Source organism: Micropterus salmoides, unplaced genomic scaffold, assembly GCF_014851395.1.
Source record: "Micropterus salmoides isolate LMB-PRFRI ecotype aquatic unplaced genomic scaffold, ASM1485139v1 Ms_hic_scaffold_19, whole genome shotgun sequence".
NCBI classification, from domain to species: domain Eukaryota; kingdom Metazoa; phylum Chordata; class Actinopteri; order Centrarchiformes; family Centrarchidae; genus Micropterus; species Micropterus salmoides.
Genome location: NW_024041039.1, coordinates 30,200,316 through 30,220,904, shown reverse-complemented (window position 1 = coordinate 30,220,904; position 20,589 = coordinate 30,200,316). Strand labels below are relative to the sequence as shown.

At 41.6% G+C, this 20,589-nt stretch overlaps 1 protein-coding gene across 4 annotated transcripts in view; it reads right to left on the bottom strand.

Moving 5' to 3' along the window:
• The window catches only part of si:dkey-288a3.2 (protein phosphatase 1 regulatory subunit 37), a 59,090-nt gene that overhangs the window by 25,596 nt on the left and 12,905 nt on the right, over nucleotides 1-20,589 (bottom strand). For 3 of the 4 annotated variants that reach the window (XM_038729246.1, XM_038729248.1, XM_038729247.1), the window contains 8 exons: nucleotides 15,964-16,009; nucleotides 12,281-12,381; nucleotides 11,970-12,089; nucleotides 11,027-11,174; nucleotides 7,771-7,926; nucleotides 6,663-6,775; nucleotides 3,545-3,686; nucleotides 2,654-2,820 (listed from right to left, as the gene is read on the bottom strand). In XM_038729246.1, the coding sequence (XP_038585174.1) occupies nucleotides 2,654-2,820; nucleotides 3,545-3,686; nucleotides 6,663-6,775; nucleotides 7,771-7,926; nucleotides 11,027-11,174; nucleotides 11,970-12,089; nucleotides 12,281-12,381; nucleotides 15,964-16,009 (993 nt within the window). The remainder of the gene's footprint in view (nucleotides 1-2,653; nucleotides 2,821-3,544; nucleotides 3,687-6,662; nucleotides 6,776-7,770; nucleotides 7,927-11,026; nucleotides 11,175-11,969; nucleotides 12,090-12,280; nucleotides 12,382-15,963; nucleotides 16,010-20,589) is intronic. The other variant, XM_038729249.1, reaches the window with a different exon arrangement.

The window sequence follows — 20,589 nt, the reverse complement described above, 5'->3', positions numbered from 1 at the left end:
GCTACACCTTGCTGACATGCGACATTCAGGAGAGGACACTCTCCAGCGTTATCACTAAACTCCTCTGCTGGAGAACAGCTGACGGCGGCCAAATCCCAAACCAAATATTTAAGCATCAAACAGGTAAACAGGCTCCCTCGTCCGACCCGCGATTAAGAGAGCGCTGGGCAGGGGGAAGTTTAGTTCATTAGCTGGGTTGACAGAGTCCCCTGATAAGGATGTATAAACAGCTCCACCTTGCAGTGGCTACAGAGAGAACTTGCCCCTCGGAAAAGGCTGCTTTCCACTAGGGCCAGGGTGCATGAATATTTTAGATGGGTAAATAATTAATAATTAACAGCAAACAGGCCAGTGATCAAATGGAGCAGCGTGGCAACAGACATGAAAAATCTGACTCTTGTAAACAAAGACAAGAGGACCCAGATTTCCTCCCCTCTTGCCACCTTCTTTTCTCGCCTTTTAAATATGCGCATCTTCAATCGCCCCCCGCGCCGTCGTAAAACCACACACATACAAAAGGCACATGTATGAACACACAAACTCCATATCAGCGACTCTGTCAAACACACACAAAATACTGCCATAACCCCCTCCGTCACTCACTCACATTCATACCCACATTTATTTTCCTTCAGAAGAATGAAATTTTCACGTATTCCTTGGCGACCCGGGGAATGTGACTGAGCGAGAACACTTGATCTGGCCACCCGCTGTTTTCTGATGGAAAGATTTGCTTTTTAATACAATCGTCACTCCTCCCACCTGGATATGCCACGCCAAGACAAATCCCAGCTGTGTGACTCCAAAACCTGACAGAGCTTAAAAATTCCCTTATTACCATTCCCTTAAAATACCCAGCCACACTAACTCCCACCAATAGTGGAAATGCTAATCACGTCTCTTGGCGGCTTAGAGGAGCATGAAAACAGAGCCGCCAATATGGAGGCTTTGGTGCATGTGCAAAAAGTGAGGAAGAAGAAGACGAAGAAGTCCCAGCTATAATGACACACATTCACAGAAGCGTCATGGCTCTTAAAAGCTGCCTCTCCAAAATCTGGCACATCTTGCCGCTTGACTTTAGCCAGAGGAGACATTTCATAAAAATCAGACTTAATCGTGTAAACAACACGCAGACAAACAGAAAACCACTGCAAACTAAAATAAAACAACTTTGGAAGCTGTGCACGGATCGCCTTCAGAGTTAATTTTAAAGTAAGCATTCCGTTCCTTGGAGATTTTAATTAATGCTTTAATATGCAAATAAGTTAGCAGAGATAAAATCATGACAAACAGATGGCAAGTGTGGGTAATTATTTTGTGAATCCAGCAGGGGCATGTATTAAAGTTATGGCATCGTTTTCCTCAGGCCTCTGCAGCCATGGATGGTAGAGAGAAAAAACAAAGCAAGTACCACTGATGAACTGAGACACAAATGACTTACTTGTGTCTGCAAGTGACAAATCTGTGACCACAGTGAGTCTGAATAAATCACAAAAGACAAGATGTTAAGGATAAGTAATCCTCAAATCACCAATACCCTTCATTCTGAGTTAGAAGGAACATTTAAATGAAAGCACCAGTAGTCATTTTCCTGCAGAGCTGGATCCATTTTACTATGACAGCACCACCAGTAGCCTGTTCTATTTCCACCAGGCAGGACAGAGGTCAACAAACAGAAATCACAATTCATAAGACCAGGGCCCTGTTCTTTAGATGCTGCTAATTCAGGCTATTAAGCTATGATCAGGCTTTACTCTCACTCAGCTAATTTGATTCTTTGAAAGCAGTTTAAAGATTCACTTTTTAAGTTATTCTTGTACAGTGTATCTTATTTTGAAATAAAGGCAAAATGAGTAGAGAGCGGAAACCATGATCATCACTGCGGATCATGTGGCTGCAGGTACATGAGGTAGGTATGTTGGGAACCCTCCAAACATGCACTGGGGTAATAGATTCATGGACACATGTCTCACACATCCCACCTATCCCCCTGTGAGCCAGGACGCAGACTGAGATCCTCTGGTAGTGTGTTGCTAGCCATTCCAAGGTCTATGCTGAAAACCAAAGTCGGCCTGTGCTGGAACAATCTACCAGAGGAGATCAGGCTCTTTTTACAAAAAAAGTTTACTGTGTGATGCCTATTTTATTTTGTAAATTGACTTGTTTGTTTTACATATTGATTGTTGTGAACCACTGTGTGATGCCAGTTTTTATGGGGTTTTTTATGTGTTGACTTGATTGACTGTAAAGCACTTTGTAACCTGTATTAAACAGTTCTACACAAATACAGCTATTATTGTAACTATTTTATGTGTTCCTGCTTCGTTAAGGCTTCATTTGATCTACATTGTGCTCCACAGTGCTTCCTCTGTTTCTGCACTTTGATCACCGTTAAAGATTAGATATGATCAGTATTGCGGTCAGACTAAGGAAGACTAATGAAGTGTGATATGACCAACAGCTACTAATGGACCTTAGTAATAGAAGACAGCTTGTGTTGTGTACCGACAAGTGCAGCTCTGTCTACATCACGGTCTAAATGCTAACATTTCCTGAGAATGCAAAATGGGAACAACCATCTACAGTCCAGTGATCCAGCACATAAAGGCGTAGGTGACTTCAGGTCGTTAACTACAATTATAGCTGCACCTACTTGCTCCTGTAGGGGTATGTGGTCCAAATCCAGGCTAGCAAGAGAGTGGTTGATCCTCAGGGCCAGACACAAGGCCATCAGGCCTCCAACCTTCACCTCATTCTGACGGAGGTCCAGCCGCTGAATCTGACGACTCTCTGCGAGGAACTCTGCCAACGCCACAGCACCTTCAGCAAAGAAAACGTGCAACGTCGAAAGCTTAGAGGGAGGGGCTTAGTAGTTGATCTAGGCAGTTGCAGGACTAGTATGATCTTGAAACCCTAATTGGCTCGCTACCCTAAATAAGCTACTCGACAGCAATAAATGTCACTGATGCAAAGAGGAACATTGCCAGTTTAAAAACACAACACTGATATTCTCTTTTTAGAGCTTAACATAATAGTTGAATAATCGATTATTTGAATGACAAAGACAATTTTCAATTAGAGTGACAAGTGAGTAATCATTTTCAAGCACTAATTCCAAATAAATAATCTGTTCCACTTTTTCTTTCTTAGTCTTAGTCTTATTATTAAAGAAAACTCAATCTTCTTGAAGTTTAGACTGTTGGTTTGATATTTAAAAAAAAGATTAATCAAGAAAATAAACGATGAAACAGATGAAAATGAAAATGATTGTTAGTTGCAGCCCTATCTCTATTCAAAACTAAACATGAAACCAGAGTTAAATCACTGATGTGCAAATGTATATGAACACAGATTTAATATGCTGCAAAACAAATAGAACTGCAACAGTATTAGTTTGATAATTTGGTCACGAATTCAACCACATTGTGACAAAAACCAACACCATTACTATAATCTATATACAGTACGTTATATTAAAATTAGATTTTAAAGAATAAAATATTGATTCTTTTAATCAAAACCGTACTGCATTATGTTGTTGTACCTTCACAGCTGATATTGGCTTGGGCCAGGCTGAGCTGCAGCACTGAGCAGTTCACCATCAGAGGCTCCCTTATGACCTGGATCCCCTCGTTTCCCAGGAGGTTCTCACCCAAATCCAGGACCTGCAGGACCTTCAGCGCTGGCTGCGAAACAGGGATCCTGGGGTCAGGTTGATTAGCATTTGTCTGAGGTTTTAAACACAATTCAAACTGGATCCACGGACTTTTAGAATTTAAATCCCTGTTTTTAAATTGTAAAGTCACTCTGAGCGAGTTCAATGACTTTACTCGACAATGAAGCTTAGCTTGAGACTGTGTAGGATGCTACTTTCTGTGTGCAAGTGAGTGTGGATAAGGCTGAGAAGTTTTTTTAGTTATTATCATTATTATTATGTGGTGATTATTATTCCTTTTCAGACTGTTTCCTCTCATGTTAAATGCTCAGAACTTCTGTTTCCACTCTCCAGAGCCACATTAGCATTGAAGGTTGATTAGCTGGCGCATAAAGCTGGGGGTGTCTGGGGCACAAGAGGCCCATGTTGCCCAACAGCTTGAAGAGGAACACGCCACCCACTCCTCGGTTGCCCCCTCGCCTCGCCACCCTTGTTAAATTCCTCTGGTCACTGCTCTGAAGAGAGAGGGAGCGCGGGGGTGGAAAGGAAGCCAGGAAGGCAACCGACAGACCCAGAGAGCGTCGTCTTCCGAGTTAATTTGCACCGCGGTGACAACAAACACACTTGAGAGCCCCCCCCCCCCTCACTGAGTCGCAGCACACAGAGGAAATGCTACATCCAACGCGTGGCGAGAAGCTTCTCTGGTGAAGAGGGGAGGAGGAGAGGGAGGAAGAGCATCTCGAATGGATATGCACGAGGGATAATAGCAGACAATTAAAGAGGCGACTGCGTGGTTGAGAGTGTGTGAGAGTCAAGCATGGTTGAAGCCTGTCAAACGTAAACCACGGGAGGGTTGGAGTGAGAAGTTTGAGGGGGGTAGGAGTGTGAAACCACCAAAAACACAGTATGCTTTCACACATGACATGCTGGCCTTAAACAAAAAAACCCACAACAACAGCAGAAGGACGCAAAGTAGAAAAGACAAGAGCCCTGCACGGCATATTCACCTCACCGTTATCACCTGTACAACTTTTTGGGACAAAGAGTAAATTTAGACATCGTTAGCAAAATTCTAGAACTGGAAGTCAAGTGGATTTTGGCCCACATCTGCTCCCCTAGACAAGCCAACAAGCCACTAGGACAGAGAGGAAAAGCACATACACCAACCAGAAAGGTTAATAACAGCTCTCCTCGTCATCATATTCGACACGACCAGCTACGGGTCTAATTATCATCATTATGGCCTGCAAGGACATCTACTTATCCTTGTGACTGGCAGGCCGTATGAGCACCCCTCCTTAACACACATCTATTATTTAATCAAAGTGTTCCTTCTTTTGGTAGCACTGGAGGAAACCGGAGAAGTGTGTGTGTGTGTGTGTGTGTGTGTGTGTGTGTGTGTGTGTGTGTGAGCGTACCAGGCAGGCCTTTAATTTCTAGCCTTTTGACTTCCACAATCGCCACTCACATGACAGGAAGGTGCAGTTTATGCTGCCAATCAGGCGGAAGGAATGCATGTTATTAGGCATGTATAGTGAATCATGCGGAGGCGGGACGATTTCAGAGCGGGAATTCTCTGGATGAGGCTCAGTGCTCTTCATTTCCTCAATACTGGCTAGAGGGAAGCAGGTATCAGTCCGACAGCTCGGCTCAGCTTGCACAAAGGCAACAGGGCTGCTCCGATCACTTCATGGTGAGAATGGAATCAAGTGGATATCCTCCCTTGCATTAAGTTCCCGCTTTCTCTTTCCTTGAATAGTGTTTCCTTCCTGAATAGTAGTAACCTACAGTAGCTACTGTAATTAATGATTTTACCTTATATTACAAGGAAGTCCTTATAGAGCTTCCTGGATCTTACTGCCTCCCCATCATCTCTCCATGAACTCTTTGTAGTCTTGATGCAGGAAAAGTCTCGAAGGCATTCAGGGAGTTGCACTCGATTGTACACATGAGAACGAAAGAAGCAGCTCTATGAAAAATGACCTATCCCTCTGTGTTAAGGGGTTATGGCATACCTACTGCAGCTACCTTAGTATAGGTTGATGTGCGCCTCCTCAAAAATGGAACTACACGCCGGTGCTACGGCTGCTACGGAGATACCACGTGGAACTGCGCTGTGATCGGTCAGCACAGCCTGCTTGTGTTTTCTCTCACCAGTATCTACAGCTGATGGAGATTGTTGGGGACAACATTTAAGTTGGAAAAATACTCATCTCCTTTTCAGTGACGCACATCAAGAAAAGACAGTATACTCCAAACCCTCTATGAATGAATGAGCGGAAACACAACATTTGTGTCCTGTTCAGTAACGAGACGGGGCAAAATGACACGGATGTAACTCCAGTATGCGCGTAGCTCATGCCCTTCACTTGTATCACAAAGGGAATGAAAGAATGTGACACAGCCTGATCCTGTAAAAAACATGCGTCTAATGTTGCGGCGGTGGAAAATCCGATGCAAAGCATGATTCAACACATACACCGTAGTTATCTTCGGCAGCACCTCCATTAACCTCTTGTGTTGACTATAAATCCAGCTTTACTTTCTCACCTTGCACGCCACCATCAATCAGAACCCCCACTTTGCCTTAAGAAAGGGGGGGTTTAGAAGGAGTTAGATGATCCAACGAGCACTTCCTTCGAACTGCACAGATTGTGCATTGCTGCTTTATATTCTTATATTTACCACCACATACAGGGTAGATTTATTTATCATTTTACAACATAGTGATGTATAACAAGCTTAAGAGCCAAAGTAAGGAAGTCTTACATAAAGTGGCTTTTATTTAAAGGCTATGTGTTGCTCTACTGCATGTCTTGTCCTTCCATTGTCTTACAGGCAGGGACCATGTTGCTGAATCTGCCTCCAACATAGTTGCCTTTTGTAGGCAATGATTGGACACAGCATTCAGTCTGCAGCTACAGGCTGAAGGTATTTCTGCTTAAAGAAAAGGTCTGTTCTTGGGTGTTGGAATATATTTAATTGCTGCCTGTACTATGTTCCTCACCAGGGCCCCGGCCAGATGGACCATGCCTTTTGCAGTGATCTGGTTGTTCCTCAGCAGCAGGACCTTCAGACCTGCTGTCTGTCGCCTCAGACCGTCACACAGCTCCTCCAAACCTGGATAGTAAAAAATAAAAACAAAAAATAAACTCAAATAAAAGATGAAAATATGGTAATTAGCAGAACATGTTCACCTTAACTGCTTGTCTGTGTTTGTGTTTGTAAGCTAAATGGCACCGACAGATGTTTAGTGGGAGTGTTGCTGCAGTGCTACATATGACTTGAGCTACAGTAACTATGAAGAAGGTTGTTATGTGCTTAACCTTTTCACATATCTATATTAATTAGATAATATTAAAGCTGGACTGTGCAAGTTTGCAACTGACAGTGTGACGATCCCTCCCACTATATTTACCTACCGTGTCGCTTTGCTGTTTTTCCTTGGAAGCTGCTGTAATTAATAATAATCAAATAAGATCATGTGTCACACTAACAACCAGCGTCTGCAAACATGTGCCCTACCCCTACCTAAATTAAAATTAAATTCAGGAACGCATTCTGAGACGAAACTATTTTGCCCCAGGTTTGAAGAAATAGCGCGATATTCTTGGAAATACGCTCTTTTGCTTTTTTTCAGAGAGTGAGATGAGAAGATTGTCCAGAAATAGTTATACCATGTACCTCCCTCTAAAACAACTAATTGTTGTTTTTACATGTCTGTTTTTCTACTGTTAAACAAGCGAGAAACAATGTGTTGATTAGTGAGCTTTAGAGGTGTAGGCACGAGCGGGGGGGAAACAGCTAGCCGGCTCTGTCCAAGAATAAAAACAGCTACCAGCACCTCTTTCCCCCCTCTTTTCTCGAACAGAGCATATATCCTTATTTCATTGTTATTTTATGTCCACATCCTTCAGCACTCCCCACACCAAGCATGTCCTCCATTAACTACGCGTCATAAGCAGGATGAACCAATGGGTTCTCAATTAGACAAAACTGCCTCTTCTTCTAGAACCACATATTGATGAACACATGGCTTTTTATATATCATCCTTGCTCTGTGCTACTCTGAATAAATATATATTTTTGTTCTGTAACAAAGATGAATTTCCTACCAGCATCTGCCAAAGCATTGTTGCTGAGCTCCAGTGTCTGTAAGGTGGTGTTGTAGCGTAGCAAGTCTCCTAGATGCAGGGCGTCCTGGTAGCTGTTCAGCAGGTTGTTGGCAAGGTGGAGCTCTCGCAAAGCCTTGTTTGACTTCAGTGCACCAACTGCAAGCAGCAACAAAAGAAAAGAGTGCTCAAAGGTTCAGGAACAGGATCCAACATTACCCTCCTCAAATGTTACGAATTAGTTCGATGCCAGACAAATGCTAGCAATCATATTTTGTGTAATTTGATTTGACTTAATCAACTTTGTCAGTGCTTTCCCATTACAGAAATCAATATTAATGGAAGAATCTGGTATTTTTGAACATTGGTTTTATTATTACAATTATGGCTATTTTAACTATAAGGCTTGCTAACTTTGCACGCACAGATTCTTTGGCATTTGTATAGTGACAGCCAGGAGCGCCAGCCAGGTCTTTCTCCTGGCATTTAATGTTTGTCAGAAGTTGTTTATGTTTTTCCTACTAAATAGATTTAGTCATTCCCGTGAGTGTGTGAACCCAGTCGGGGTTTTCCAGGACTGAGCTTCTGGTAGTCCGTAAGCAAAGCGTTTGAGAAGACAGGCGGTTGTGGTTCAAACGACACGAGGGAAATGGCAGCCTCTTGACGCGAGGGACGATTCCTGGCTCACTTTTATTTACTGTAATGAGCATTTTGATTGGCCCAGTGTCTCTGCATCACTCTTTCCAAACTTGATGTCACTGAAGATAAAGGGAAGGGACTGAATGCTGGAGTGAACAGAGCACATATCAGTGGGCAAAGTGAGCGAAGTGGTTTGTTTCTGGTGGTGTGTGTGTGGTAAAGTGTGATATGCAACAAAGGTCCCCCAGCCGGGAATCCGTCTGTGGATGTTGCAGTTATGTGGTGTGCACCTTAAACATTAGGCTACCACGGTGGCCGCTAAATGCAATTTCTTTGTCAACTTTTGGCTGGACTCATATTTCATCATATCAATAAGACATAATTTATGTAAAATTGAAGTTTATATGAAAAGCATTTGCAGACTCTCACTTGTCCCTATACTTGTTTGAGTCTAAATTCTCCGATTTGTGCAAAGTTAGCATGACCCATGGCTACAATTATGATTAAAAGACCTTGGTTGAAAAATACCAAACAACTTTTCATTAACAGTACAAGAGACTAGTGTTTTTTTCAGCTGAGTAAGTATCCTGAGTTGTAAGCTTCGGCCACTGATCCTAATCAAGATACAACAGTGCAGTGGTCGTTGGTGGGAGGCCAGTTGGGGACCAGATCCTTGGCACAGGGATAACGTGAAGCTCCCGCACGTGACATTCAACTGGTGACGCTCCATTGTCAGGGTGGGTAAGCGTGAGGCGACGGGGATAGGACACAAATGCAGACGATGCATTAAGACATTTAGATTGTTTTAAACTGATATTAGATAGGATCCATCACACAAGCATGTCCTCTGAGAGCCAAACATGGGGCCTCCAGGCTGGAACTGCGGCAGACTGATTGATGGCGAGTGAACTTGAGCATGAAAACGAGAGCACAGCAGGAATCGCCGCCTCCTGTAATTACTGCGGTAAAGATCAAGTGGCACTCCTTCACCATTCTAACATGAAGGAGCCATTGTTGAAGCCCGAGTTGTGACTCCTCAGCACAGGAGACCTTACAAAACACCTGTCAAATTTCAAGGCCCTCTCTTCAAAATGTCCGTGTGTACGCCATTGTTAGAATCTTTCCATTATGGTACTTTATCACATCTTTAATGGTGTTTTTCAGAGATATATGTGTGTATTTATATGTGTGTGGTGGACATTCCCTGTGTATTTGTGTGATGTGTACTGTACTGTGGTACACATGTGTCCGTGTTGCCTGGGCCCTGTCTGCCCTTGCATCCAGATCGATGCTGCAGATTTGATCAAGCCTGTTGGGCTGCATGTGGAATGCCAACATTGTCATCAGGCACAGTGGGAGCCAAATGTTAGGATCGGTGGGATTGATCCGGTCGACTCCACCGCGAACGCCCAACGCTGCAATCAGAGGCCCCTCCGATCGAAGGCAATGATCCTCAGCTGGGACCCCCCGCCGGCAGAGGAGAAGGGGAGGTAGCAGCGGGCACGGTAAAGGCAGGGAGGATGGGGCAGGATGAGAGATGAGCGTGGGAGGAGGAGGTGGGTTGGGAGACCCGAACATATCAAAGAGATCCAGGAAATGGCTGAAAATGTTGGAGGAGCAAGCTGCTGCCGGGAAGAGTGGGCAGCATACTGCGTCCATTTGGTTCTTTCTCTGCTCCCAGCTGAGAGGAGAGGAGAGGCTGCGTTCACAGTTTAGATTTTTTTGTCCCAACCAAAAGTCACAAACGGAGATTGTTTTACCATGAAATCTGCTCATGTACAGAATTAAAACAAAACAGCATATTATTATGTTTTTATTTGATTACTAAAGATTACTGCTACACATTAACTATCCCTGTTGCACATGACTGTCCGTGTGTCTGTCTGTCATGGACAGCACTCCCCCCCCCTCTGACTGTTGTGTTTGCCCGCAGTAAGTGTATTTATATGTCTGTTTAATCATCCAGTAATCCCACTGCACTATTCCTCTTCTCAGCACAGACCTCGCCGAATTCACTGTACTTTGTTCATTCTAGATTTCAAATGACATTTTTAGTCATTTGTGGGAAACAAATAAAGTGTTCATATGCTGTAAGTATGTGTGTGGTGGCATGTGTGTATTATGCGTGATGGTGTGTAGAGAGCAAATATATAATGAAAAAAATGAGTGTATCTCAGGTTGTACTTCTGTTATAGTAAATATCTGTGTGTGTGTGTGCGTATGTGTGTGTGTGCGTCCTGGCTGCCAGAGACTTTATAGATGTGTGCAGCGGTGTGTAAAGTGACAAGTAGGAGATTAGGCCTCTAATCCGGGTCCAGACCTGCAGAGAGGGTCACAGGTCAAAATCTGGTCCTGCTGGCCACAGGACACACACACACACACACACACACACACACACACACACACACACACACACACACATTTCCAAATGCATGTCGGCACACATGAATGTATACTCACAGTTCACACTGGCACACAGAAATGATTTAACAAACAAACATGATCTCAGTGTATTATAAGTGAGTATTCAGAAGCTAGAGCTCAGGAGTGTTCAGTGAGGAAAAATTGCTTTTGTGTGTGTATGTGTGTGTGTGTGTGTGTGTGTGTGTGTACATCATACCCAGTGTGTATAGTGGCATGCCGCTGAGCTGGGCATTGTGAAGGTGCAGCACTGTGAGCCGGCTGGTCAGCAGAGCTTTAGATAGAGACTGAGCTGGGTAGTCTACCAACGGCACATTACTCACATCCAGTCTGGACAGACGCACACTCTGAAACACACATGCAAAAATACAGTGACTACAGTCAAATGCAAAGAGAAGCAGTTCGAGTCGCAGCTAGATGTCTAATCTGCTCAAAAGTAGAGAAAGTGTCACCTGATGAATCCAAGTCCAATATTCTCTCTCTTTTAGCTCTGTATTTGGTCTCTACCGCCTCCTGAGGGAAATCTCTGCCTCTATAGCTGCTAAATGCTCCACTATGGTGCCGACATTTAGAGAGCAGGGCGTCACCATTCCAGTACCACCAGTTTCAAGGAGGAACTTTAAGGAGGAAGTTTACCCTTGCTTTGTCTTTAATTCCATTATTTTTTCAAGAGACATGATTGAGTTGCCCTCCATAGATCAATTTTAACATCAGACCCATCACATCCCAAAGTAATGTCAATTTTGTCAATTTGACAAAACAAACGTCAGTTCTTAAAAGCATCAGAGCAGAGATGTCGCATTTATGACAAAATAATCTTAACTCTAAGTCCTTGCATTGATTTTTCTCATCTGGTCCCACTGATCACACAGACACAAAGTCAGTCAGCAGAAAGAATATTTGCACTCAGACCTCACAGCTAATCAGTTATGCCTGCTAATGCTATCTGTGATGCTGCAGTGATGCAGCGCGTGTTTTGATGCCTCGATGCTGGTGCTCGCAGAGGGAGAACTTCTCACCCTGTTTGCTCTGGCCTGTGTCTTCAATCCATGTAATGTGCAACAAACTCACTTTCTAGGACGTACATTATCCCCCGGAGAAAGCCTACAAGAAAAGATTACTATTCCACTGCGTCAGCCAACCTGCTTTATCAAATGAGCGAGGGCCCTCCAACACGATGTTCCCATACTGCTGTTGTCAGAAATGTCAAGATGGGTTGTAGATTCATAGTACAAAATCATATCCAGCAAGGACGATGCTCCCTGGAAGAGAAAAAATAGTGAAGGAGAAAAAATGAAGAAAGCAAGGCCCCAAATTTGACAGGAATGTTATGAAGTTCTTTTGGAAGGAAAAAAATAGCCTCTAATCTGATACAGGGGAAGGTCTGAATATGAAACTGTATTGGAATTGGAAGACGAAGATGGGGAAAATAAGTTTTGCTCATAAAACTCACATTTTCTTCCAGTTGGGCTGCCTGCAGATTGATGAAATCAAAGTGCAGCGATTTCAGGACGGCTTCCAGAGCTTCACAGGAGCGGTGGTCTAATCGCTCACCTTGATAGAGGCAAGCAATCAAACGGGAGATAATTGGGAGGCTGTTTGCTAACAGGCAAAATTGCACAGCTCTAAATGTGCTTTATCCTTTTCCTGAAATGAACATTTCAGCAAAAATCACGACAAAACAACTTCCTTTATAGGTAAAGTTTATCCGTGCGCGCGTGTGTGTTTTCTTTTAATAAAGTGCTGAGACTTAATCAGAAACAGAGGAGGAGAAATCGTGATGACAGCTCCAGTTACAAGGAACAAGAAGCAGTTTTTCATGATTAGACTGAATGCTCAAGTGTCCATTGATTACTGACGGTCTGCAGAGCATTGTAATCAATAAAATAACTCACTTGTATAAACCAACTGAACTTCCAAAACCTAAATGTAATCTGATTACTTTACCTCCAAAAGCATATTGAGTACATGGAATGAAAAATGTAACCAAATATAATGTATATATATGTACATACAGTATAGAAATTGACAAGGTATTCTTATTTACCAGACCCAGTGGTGGAGTTAAATGTGAACATTTACTTTGTACTTTTACTTCACTACATTTATATGAGAGCTACAGTTACTGGGTACTTTGCACATTAAAATTTTTATTAAAATGTTAGGTAAAAGTAAAAAATTACTGATTAAACCCAACAGTACAGAACGTAAAAGCTCCAACATTATGTAAATGTATCAGCAATAATAAGACATGTGTATTCTCCTTCTGATTCCATATGTACCATATACATTAATATAAATACTATATTTTCCTACATACTGTATTTGAGCATATTTGAGCTCAGTAAGATTTTAGATGCAGAACTTTAACTGTAATTGTGGTATTGCCCCTCTCCTACTGCTGGACAGTGATCCTGACACTGACACGGGATTATTATCACGCTCAACTGTTTTTTTCCTACAGTTTGCTGCTTGCAGTGTGAGGCACCTCTTCGTGCAGTTCAGTGTTTTCTTCTTTTTTACATGGCACTTTACATTTCTATCCTTGTAATTTACAACATACATAACACTGATGTGCCTTTCTGTACAGTAATATTATAGTAACATACAAACACAGCTACAACCTCTTCTACTGTTTATTCATTGCTTTAAATTTGAGATTGGTACCCTGCATTTTGATCTGATTTTCCATCTGATCCAGGACATTCAGCTTTGTCTTCCCTGTAAACAAAATAATTACTGACGCATCAGCTTAATAAGTCTAGTTAGGTCAATGTCTTAGCACGAGCGGAACATGAAGATCTATCATTTGGGAGTATTAGCTGTTCCAGAATAAGTTACAGTGAGACTGGACAATGGCAGGTGGGTCAGACTAAAACTGAGTCCATACGTCGTGAAAACTTAAGTCGGGCTCGTTTCTTGAAACACAAACAATCACACATGCTAAACCACTTGTGATGACCTCTCAGTCATCTTGTTGCTCTGTTCAAACATGCAGAACCTGCTGTCATCCAGGGAAGCTGGACCTCCAGGGTTACAGAGGAGTGTAAAAAAGAGTTTAACTCAATAAACTGACATGTGTGGGTTTTTTCTTTTTAGTGACAACATGCCATCGTACCAGTGCTGTAATGGTTACATTAAAAATATCTAATATTTACAGAATCCGAGGAACTAAAGTTTTGATTTACCGTTAGGCCCCTAAGATATAAACACTAAATTCATTCTACATATTTATATTTATCTGGGGCACAAAAATGTCCTCTGAATAAGGTTCTGCTATTTTTACTTTTACTCACCACTTCCACAATCTGTACAGAGTTACTTTCACTATTTAACTTTCCTCTGCCATCTGTACAAATGTATGTGAAATAAACCTTTTCTCCTTTTTGTTTCTCCTTACGCTCGTCCACATTTTTTATTTTATTTTAGTAATCCAACTACTAATCCTATTGTTTTAAAGTGATTATTGTGTTTTTAGGATTATCAGGGATCACTGTCACCATTTTGTAATCTGATTACAGTGATGTGTTGCTCCTTCGTACCCCATATTTTTTAAAGTAATCTTTATTTGATGTGTGTTCATTAATGCATTTAAGGAATTACAGTTAAGATCTGGCATTCTGATTACTGTTGCGCCCCAACCCTGATCAGGAGTCACACTCCAAATCAAACTGTGACTGATCAAACAAATCCATGTGACTTTTAAGACTCAATCGCTCTCTCTCCTGGGTTAATTCTTATCTCCCCAGCCAAGAAGGGGGAATGATAATTACTATCATAATTATTTCCAAAATGACTTTTTTCCCTGTGTTTTAACAATAATCACTTAACTGAGCGATGGCAGAGGGTGTGTGAGGTGGAAGGGAGAGCCATCTGAAATCCTATTTTTCTAATCCGCCCTGCGTCGGGAAGATAATAAGGCAGCGACACCCGGAGTCAGATGTCATCATTGCGTGACGATAGAGACGCCCATCATGGCATCGTGCACAACTTCACACTGCTGCTGTATGCAGATGCGTCTGCTGCTGTGCTTCTATACTTGTGAAAGCAGGCGGAGTTTTAAGACCTTCAAAGTGAGGATGTTCTGTCCAGGGCTCACTAAACTACTTTGGCTCGGACACAGGATTTAGGATCAGAGAATCAGGTTTAGTTTAATGTAAGAACTAGAACTTGAATTTAGCACTTTGGTTTAAGATTTGAATTTGAACTAGGATTAGTTTTAGTTGAATGCGAGGGCTACAATCAAATTTATCTTAAATTGTAAAAATTAGGTTTAGAGTAAAATGTATGTAATGACGTTTCATTTAATTACATTTTGTTTAGGATTAGGAGTTATATTTAGGGTTAAGATTTGAACTGGGATTAGATTTAGTTGAGGGCTACAATAACATTCAATTTGGGATTTGAGTTCAGTATTTGAACTGGTATCAGATTTGAGTAATAAATAATTTAATTCAGTAGTAGGCACTGATTCAGGTTTCAATTAATGCTAGGGTTGAGATTAATTAATATGGGATTAAGGTCAGAATAATCATAAGATTTACAGTTATGATCAGGTCACCATTAGATTTTGGTTTGGAAATGAAACAGTTTGAAGGATTTTATTGGTGTGATTTTCCTATTAGTGATCTGCTTATTCTGTGTTGTTTCATATATTGACACGTTTCTGGAAGTTTGTGAAAATTTTAAAACTGCATCAGGAAAATTGTCATTTTGTATGCCAACCCAGCAGTTCTCTCCACGCACGGTTTTTATAGCAGATTTCAATTGGAAGTTCTGCATTGTGTTTTTGATAAACACATGAAAATAAGTAATTAACTGCGGCAAACAAAGGATACGCACTCGTTTGTTTAACAAAATCATTTCAATAAATCAACACACTTGACTCGGTACCAGTCTTTAAGACTTAATCTAAGTGTGTGTGTATGTGTGAAGTGTACTGAGATTCAGGATCAAAAATATCCCACTGAGAGGTTTGTTATTAAGTTTTTTCTTCTTTGTGCAAATAATTGTAAAAATGATCTCGTATTTTCTATAACTAAACCATTAACATTACAAAATCATTCCGTGCATCATGAATGTCACATAAAGTCCTCAATCATATTTAATAATGACGGAGTGAGGCGTTCAGCTTACCTTTGAGATCCAGACATTTCACACTGCCACCTACACACACACCCTGCTGAGAGACAGAGAGAGGGGTAGAAGCAGGAGGTGTGAGGGAAAGGCGCGAACACACACACACACACACACACACACACACACACACACACACACACACACACACACAGACAGAGCTATTTGGCAACAGCAGTGCACCACCCAGCCTCCCTAGTCTCTTTCCGCACGGCCTCTCCATCCATGCCACACTGTACCGGTTTGATCAGGGAGGCCAGAGCATGAATTATGAATTTCACACAGTTTACCGCCGCCGTTGATGGTGACACGGCGTCCTAATTAACCAGTGTATAATAATTAGAAACAGCTGGTCATCAGTTGATGTGTTCATTTGCCAGAGCCAGTGTTCCACATACATCTAATTTGACTGCATCAATCACCGGAGGTGGCAGATTTGTGCGGATGGTGGAAAACACAGATTTCTTTTTCTACTGACAAGCAAAACAGGGAAAGGGAACAGGATTTTTTTTAAGCTTATTTTTATAAAATGAGATTCTGTGTCGTTGGGACTGGGCTTGGGCTTATATATGGAGCAGGGTTTTTCTATAAGCATGATCATCTCTGTCACAGGGGGGAGGTTGTGTTAGGTGCAAAGTTATTTATGCTGGTGTTTAATGGCAGTAATGAAAGGCGCCTTATCATTGATTAGGGCAGGCTGAGGTCAACAGCTGCTACCCTGGAAGAATTTCCCCACTCTGGATTGAAATGAGGACTGTTGCTTGATGATCAGATGCTGTTTCAAAGAATGGTCCTTTAAGAACACAGCTCTGGATGTTTAGCATGAAAACTGAATATTCATCTAAAATAGCAGTTGGTGGAAGCATCAATTACCACCAGGGGGCAATAAAAGTGAGCAAATTAAAAATCCCTCACTGTGTATTTGTGTTTTTCACTGGAAGGAAATTGTACTAAACATATAGTTGAAGTTTGTATTGAGTTTATTTGTTTTATTTGAATGCTTTTAATCATAGTAGATAATAGTTTTACACATTTATACATCACCACGTACATTTTAAAGTGTTAAAATGTTAAACTATAGTTTTGTTGGGGATAATATATTGTCTTTACTTTGCTTAAAGGCTAAACTATCCTCTCTATCAGCTTCTTACTCTGAAGAACACAAAACATTCTGCCAAAGTTTTGCTGTCTGGTATGAGATATTTCTGTTTGTTCTCGTCTTTATTTCTGTTTTAAGGTGGGCGGGGCTTTAAAAAGGTGTTGTCACATATTTCCGTCCACCAATCAGGGTTTAGCAACATTTAACTCAGCATGAGATGACAGTTGTGAGGCTGTGTGCTTCTGCTGCCCGGCCACTGTCAATCAAACCGGATCAAACCACACCCACACAGTCAGGATGAAGCACATCTCTCAGACAAACTCTTAATAAATAATAACAATGACTTGACCTTTGATTGTTGCTTATTTAGACATGAACACAAATCTGAAGATTTCTTTTATGCTGGTTTGTTGTACCACCTGTGAGTACACCACATTTCAAGGGTTGCTAGCTTTAAGTATCACTTTAAAATATTAAATCAGACAGTAATTTACAGTTTCTCTTCATCAACAAAAAAGAAATGCGTTGCGGGGTGCCTAATTCTGCTAAGGGCCCCAAAAAGTCTCGTCTCAGCCCCGTCACCCCTTCATGTCAGTCCAACCGTGGCTTTCTGACTGCCTTCCTGCCTACACCGACTCATCTTGGCTGGCTCACTGAATTGCCGCCTTCTTATTTGTGAGCGGCGCCTTTTTTTTCTCCTCTCTTGTTGCTAAATATGATTCATTGTTCAAAGGGACACGGGGAGTACAAAAGGACTTGGAAGGCTTCCCTCGCTCGGCTCTCATGCTGCAGAGAGGAGAGCAAGGCGGGAGACAAAAAGACGGCGGCCATAATGTGCTCCTGTTGAAAGAATTAGACAGATCAATGGGACATAAATTGCACTGTTTATGTATACAAGAGGCTGGTGTGTAATTGGTAGAGGTGGTTGAATATCCCCCCGTAATCACTTAACTGACGCACACACACACACACACACACACATACACACAGAGCAAGAATGTGTGTATATGTGCTTCAGCACACACTGCGTTATATATAAAGCAGGTTTTTGGTAAAATGGTGTATAGCATATGGGTATAAAAACACCAAGAAAATAATCAGATTTTTCTGCAATTACTGGGTAAAAACAAGACACATATGCATTAGAACAGTTGTAATTAACATACACATTATGGTCCCTTGTTTCTTTACATAACAATCAAATTAAATTAATTAAATAATTTAAAACATATACTTTTTGAATCTTAGGTTTTTTTATTATGTGTAGAACCATACACATATTTTTTTCTGCACTCTGCCTCTGCATATGAAACACAATATATTTGAGGCCTCATGTTACTCCCTACTCTTCCTTACTTTCACCCTACATTCTGTGTGTTGGCTCTAGACTGCTGAAAACTACATATCTGCCTCTTAATCCTGATTGGTGGATCAGTTCTCCCTCGCTGTCACTGTCCTCACTATCAGCAGGTTCCTCTCAGTCCTTCCTCAGACCCTAAAAGGCCCCTGTGTGCATTATTACCGGTAAATATTATCACAAAATCTTTGACCAGGGTCATCCATTTCCATCATATTAGATCTCCATCAGTGAGAGTGGTTATTGCCCTACTGTGACTGCACAACCACCAATGCAAAATCAGTTTAGGAACATGTACAGTATGAAAATAAAATATATCTTTAAACTATTAATTGAGGCTAATAAGACACTTATATATGTATATATATATATATATTTTTTTTTTTTTTACAAAAGGTTATCTTGGTTTAAAGCTGTTACATAGTCACACTTATCTTTTTCTTTCCGGGCTCTCTGCCTTATATGGATCCTGCATCCTTGTTGCAGAACTGCCTTAACTTTAAGACTTCCAGCTGCAGAGGAGGTATGTTTTGGGTGTCCAGCTTGCTCCATTCATCTCTTTCACTGACTTTGTATGCATTTCTGTCACCTCTGAATTTGTGTTTAGTCTGTCACAACAACAACAACAGCAAAAAAAATAAAGCTTGACTGTGTGCCGGCGTCCGGCTGGCGACTGCTTGTGAAACGGTTTGTTTGTGGCACAGAGCCAATGAGCGGCGCTTAGGAAGAATGTGCGAGCAAACTGGCTGGCTACCCGTGTCACACTCCCAAATACACACACATAGAGAAAGAGAAAGAGAAAGAGAAACCCACACGCAGCACTTCCTCCTCCTCACAAGAAATACAGTGGAGGCTGTTTTTCATCTTAATGAATTTCTGAACTTGTTCGTTCCCTCTCCTCTCGCCGCTGCCTCGTGGTGAAAGTCGGAAACTGAAGGCGCCGGCTGCCAAATCAATTGATGTGTCAGGAGGGAGAGAGGACAAAATGGAGTGATAAAAAGAAAAGCGCTCCCTCCCTCACACACTCTCTCACACACGCAGGCAGCAGGAAAAGACAGAGGGGCGATCTGGTTACCAAACTTGACTTCCACAGAAGTCATCTCTGGTGCATTCCCCATTCTTTACTCAACCGTCCAGAGCTGTTCTGCCTCTCCGCGTGGCTTTGTATTAAAAACTGTTTGAGAGCACAATTTTTCTCCTTCGCCCATTTAATTAACTGACAAAAAAATCTTAATAAATATATTTGTATGGATTTTTCACTTGCATTTTCAGAGCTCTTAGGGGTTAAAAATCACCGCCACGTTTTCCTTTCAGCATCTTTCCTGCAATAAAGGATAAATTATTTAAAATAACACGACCTTTTATCTCACACCCTTTGAAGGCAGCAAATTAAAAATGTAAATTGGGAGCTAATTAATATGCAAATGTATTCGTTCACTGTTAACAATTAGCAATTAAAGCTGCAGTGTCTAGAAAGAGCACAGACAAAATGAGTAACTTCATTTATCATTAAAAAAAGAGAGATCTAAAAACGTACATAAAATTCTAATTGACTTTCACAGTATTTCCAACTGTCACTGCCTTTGTTCATCCGCACTGGCTTTGAAATACATGATAGCGTGCGTTTAGTGACTTAATTAATGCCACTTTGTGTAAAATATACTGTCCCCTTAAATGGCTGATGTCAAAAATAATGTACACATTTAAGGCTGAGTGGCGAGTGCTGGAAGGGTGTGTGTGTGTGTGTGTGTGTGTGTGTGTGTGTGTGTGTGTGTGAACCTTGCCTCGTACAGCTTCAGCAGTCTGATCTGTGCGCTGTTCGTTTAACTCGTGATGTGATTCTGTCATCCTTCACGTTGGATGGAAAGACAGGAACACACAGGGAACACAGGCAATCTGGATCCATTTTGAACTTGATACAGATTGCTTATGAGAATTATTTATGATTTGTTTTTTCTAGAACAGCATTCAAACTAAGGAGTCTATTTAATATCAAGCTGGCCTCCATAATACATGTGGACTTTTTGTAACATTTCTGAATCCGGGCAACACTTTCCAAACTAGTCCAGGTCTAACTGCAGTGTTTGGTCAATGTTGAGAGATCCTGGGATTCTAGCATTGCCAGGGTCGGTTCATCGGCACAAACGCTTGATTTGATTTGAGCAAAATC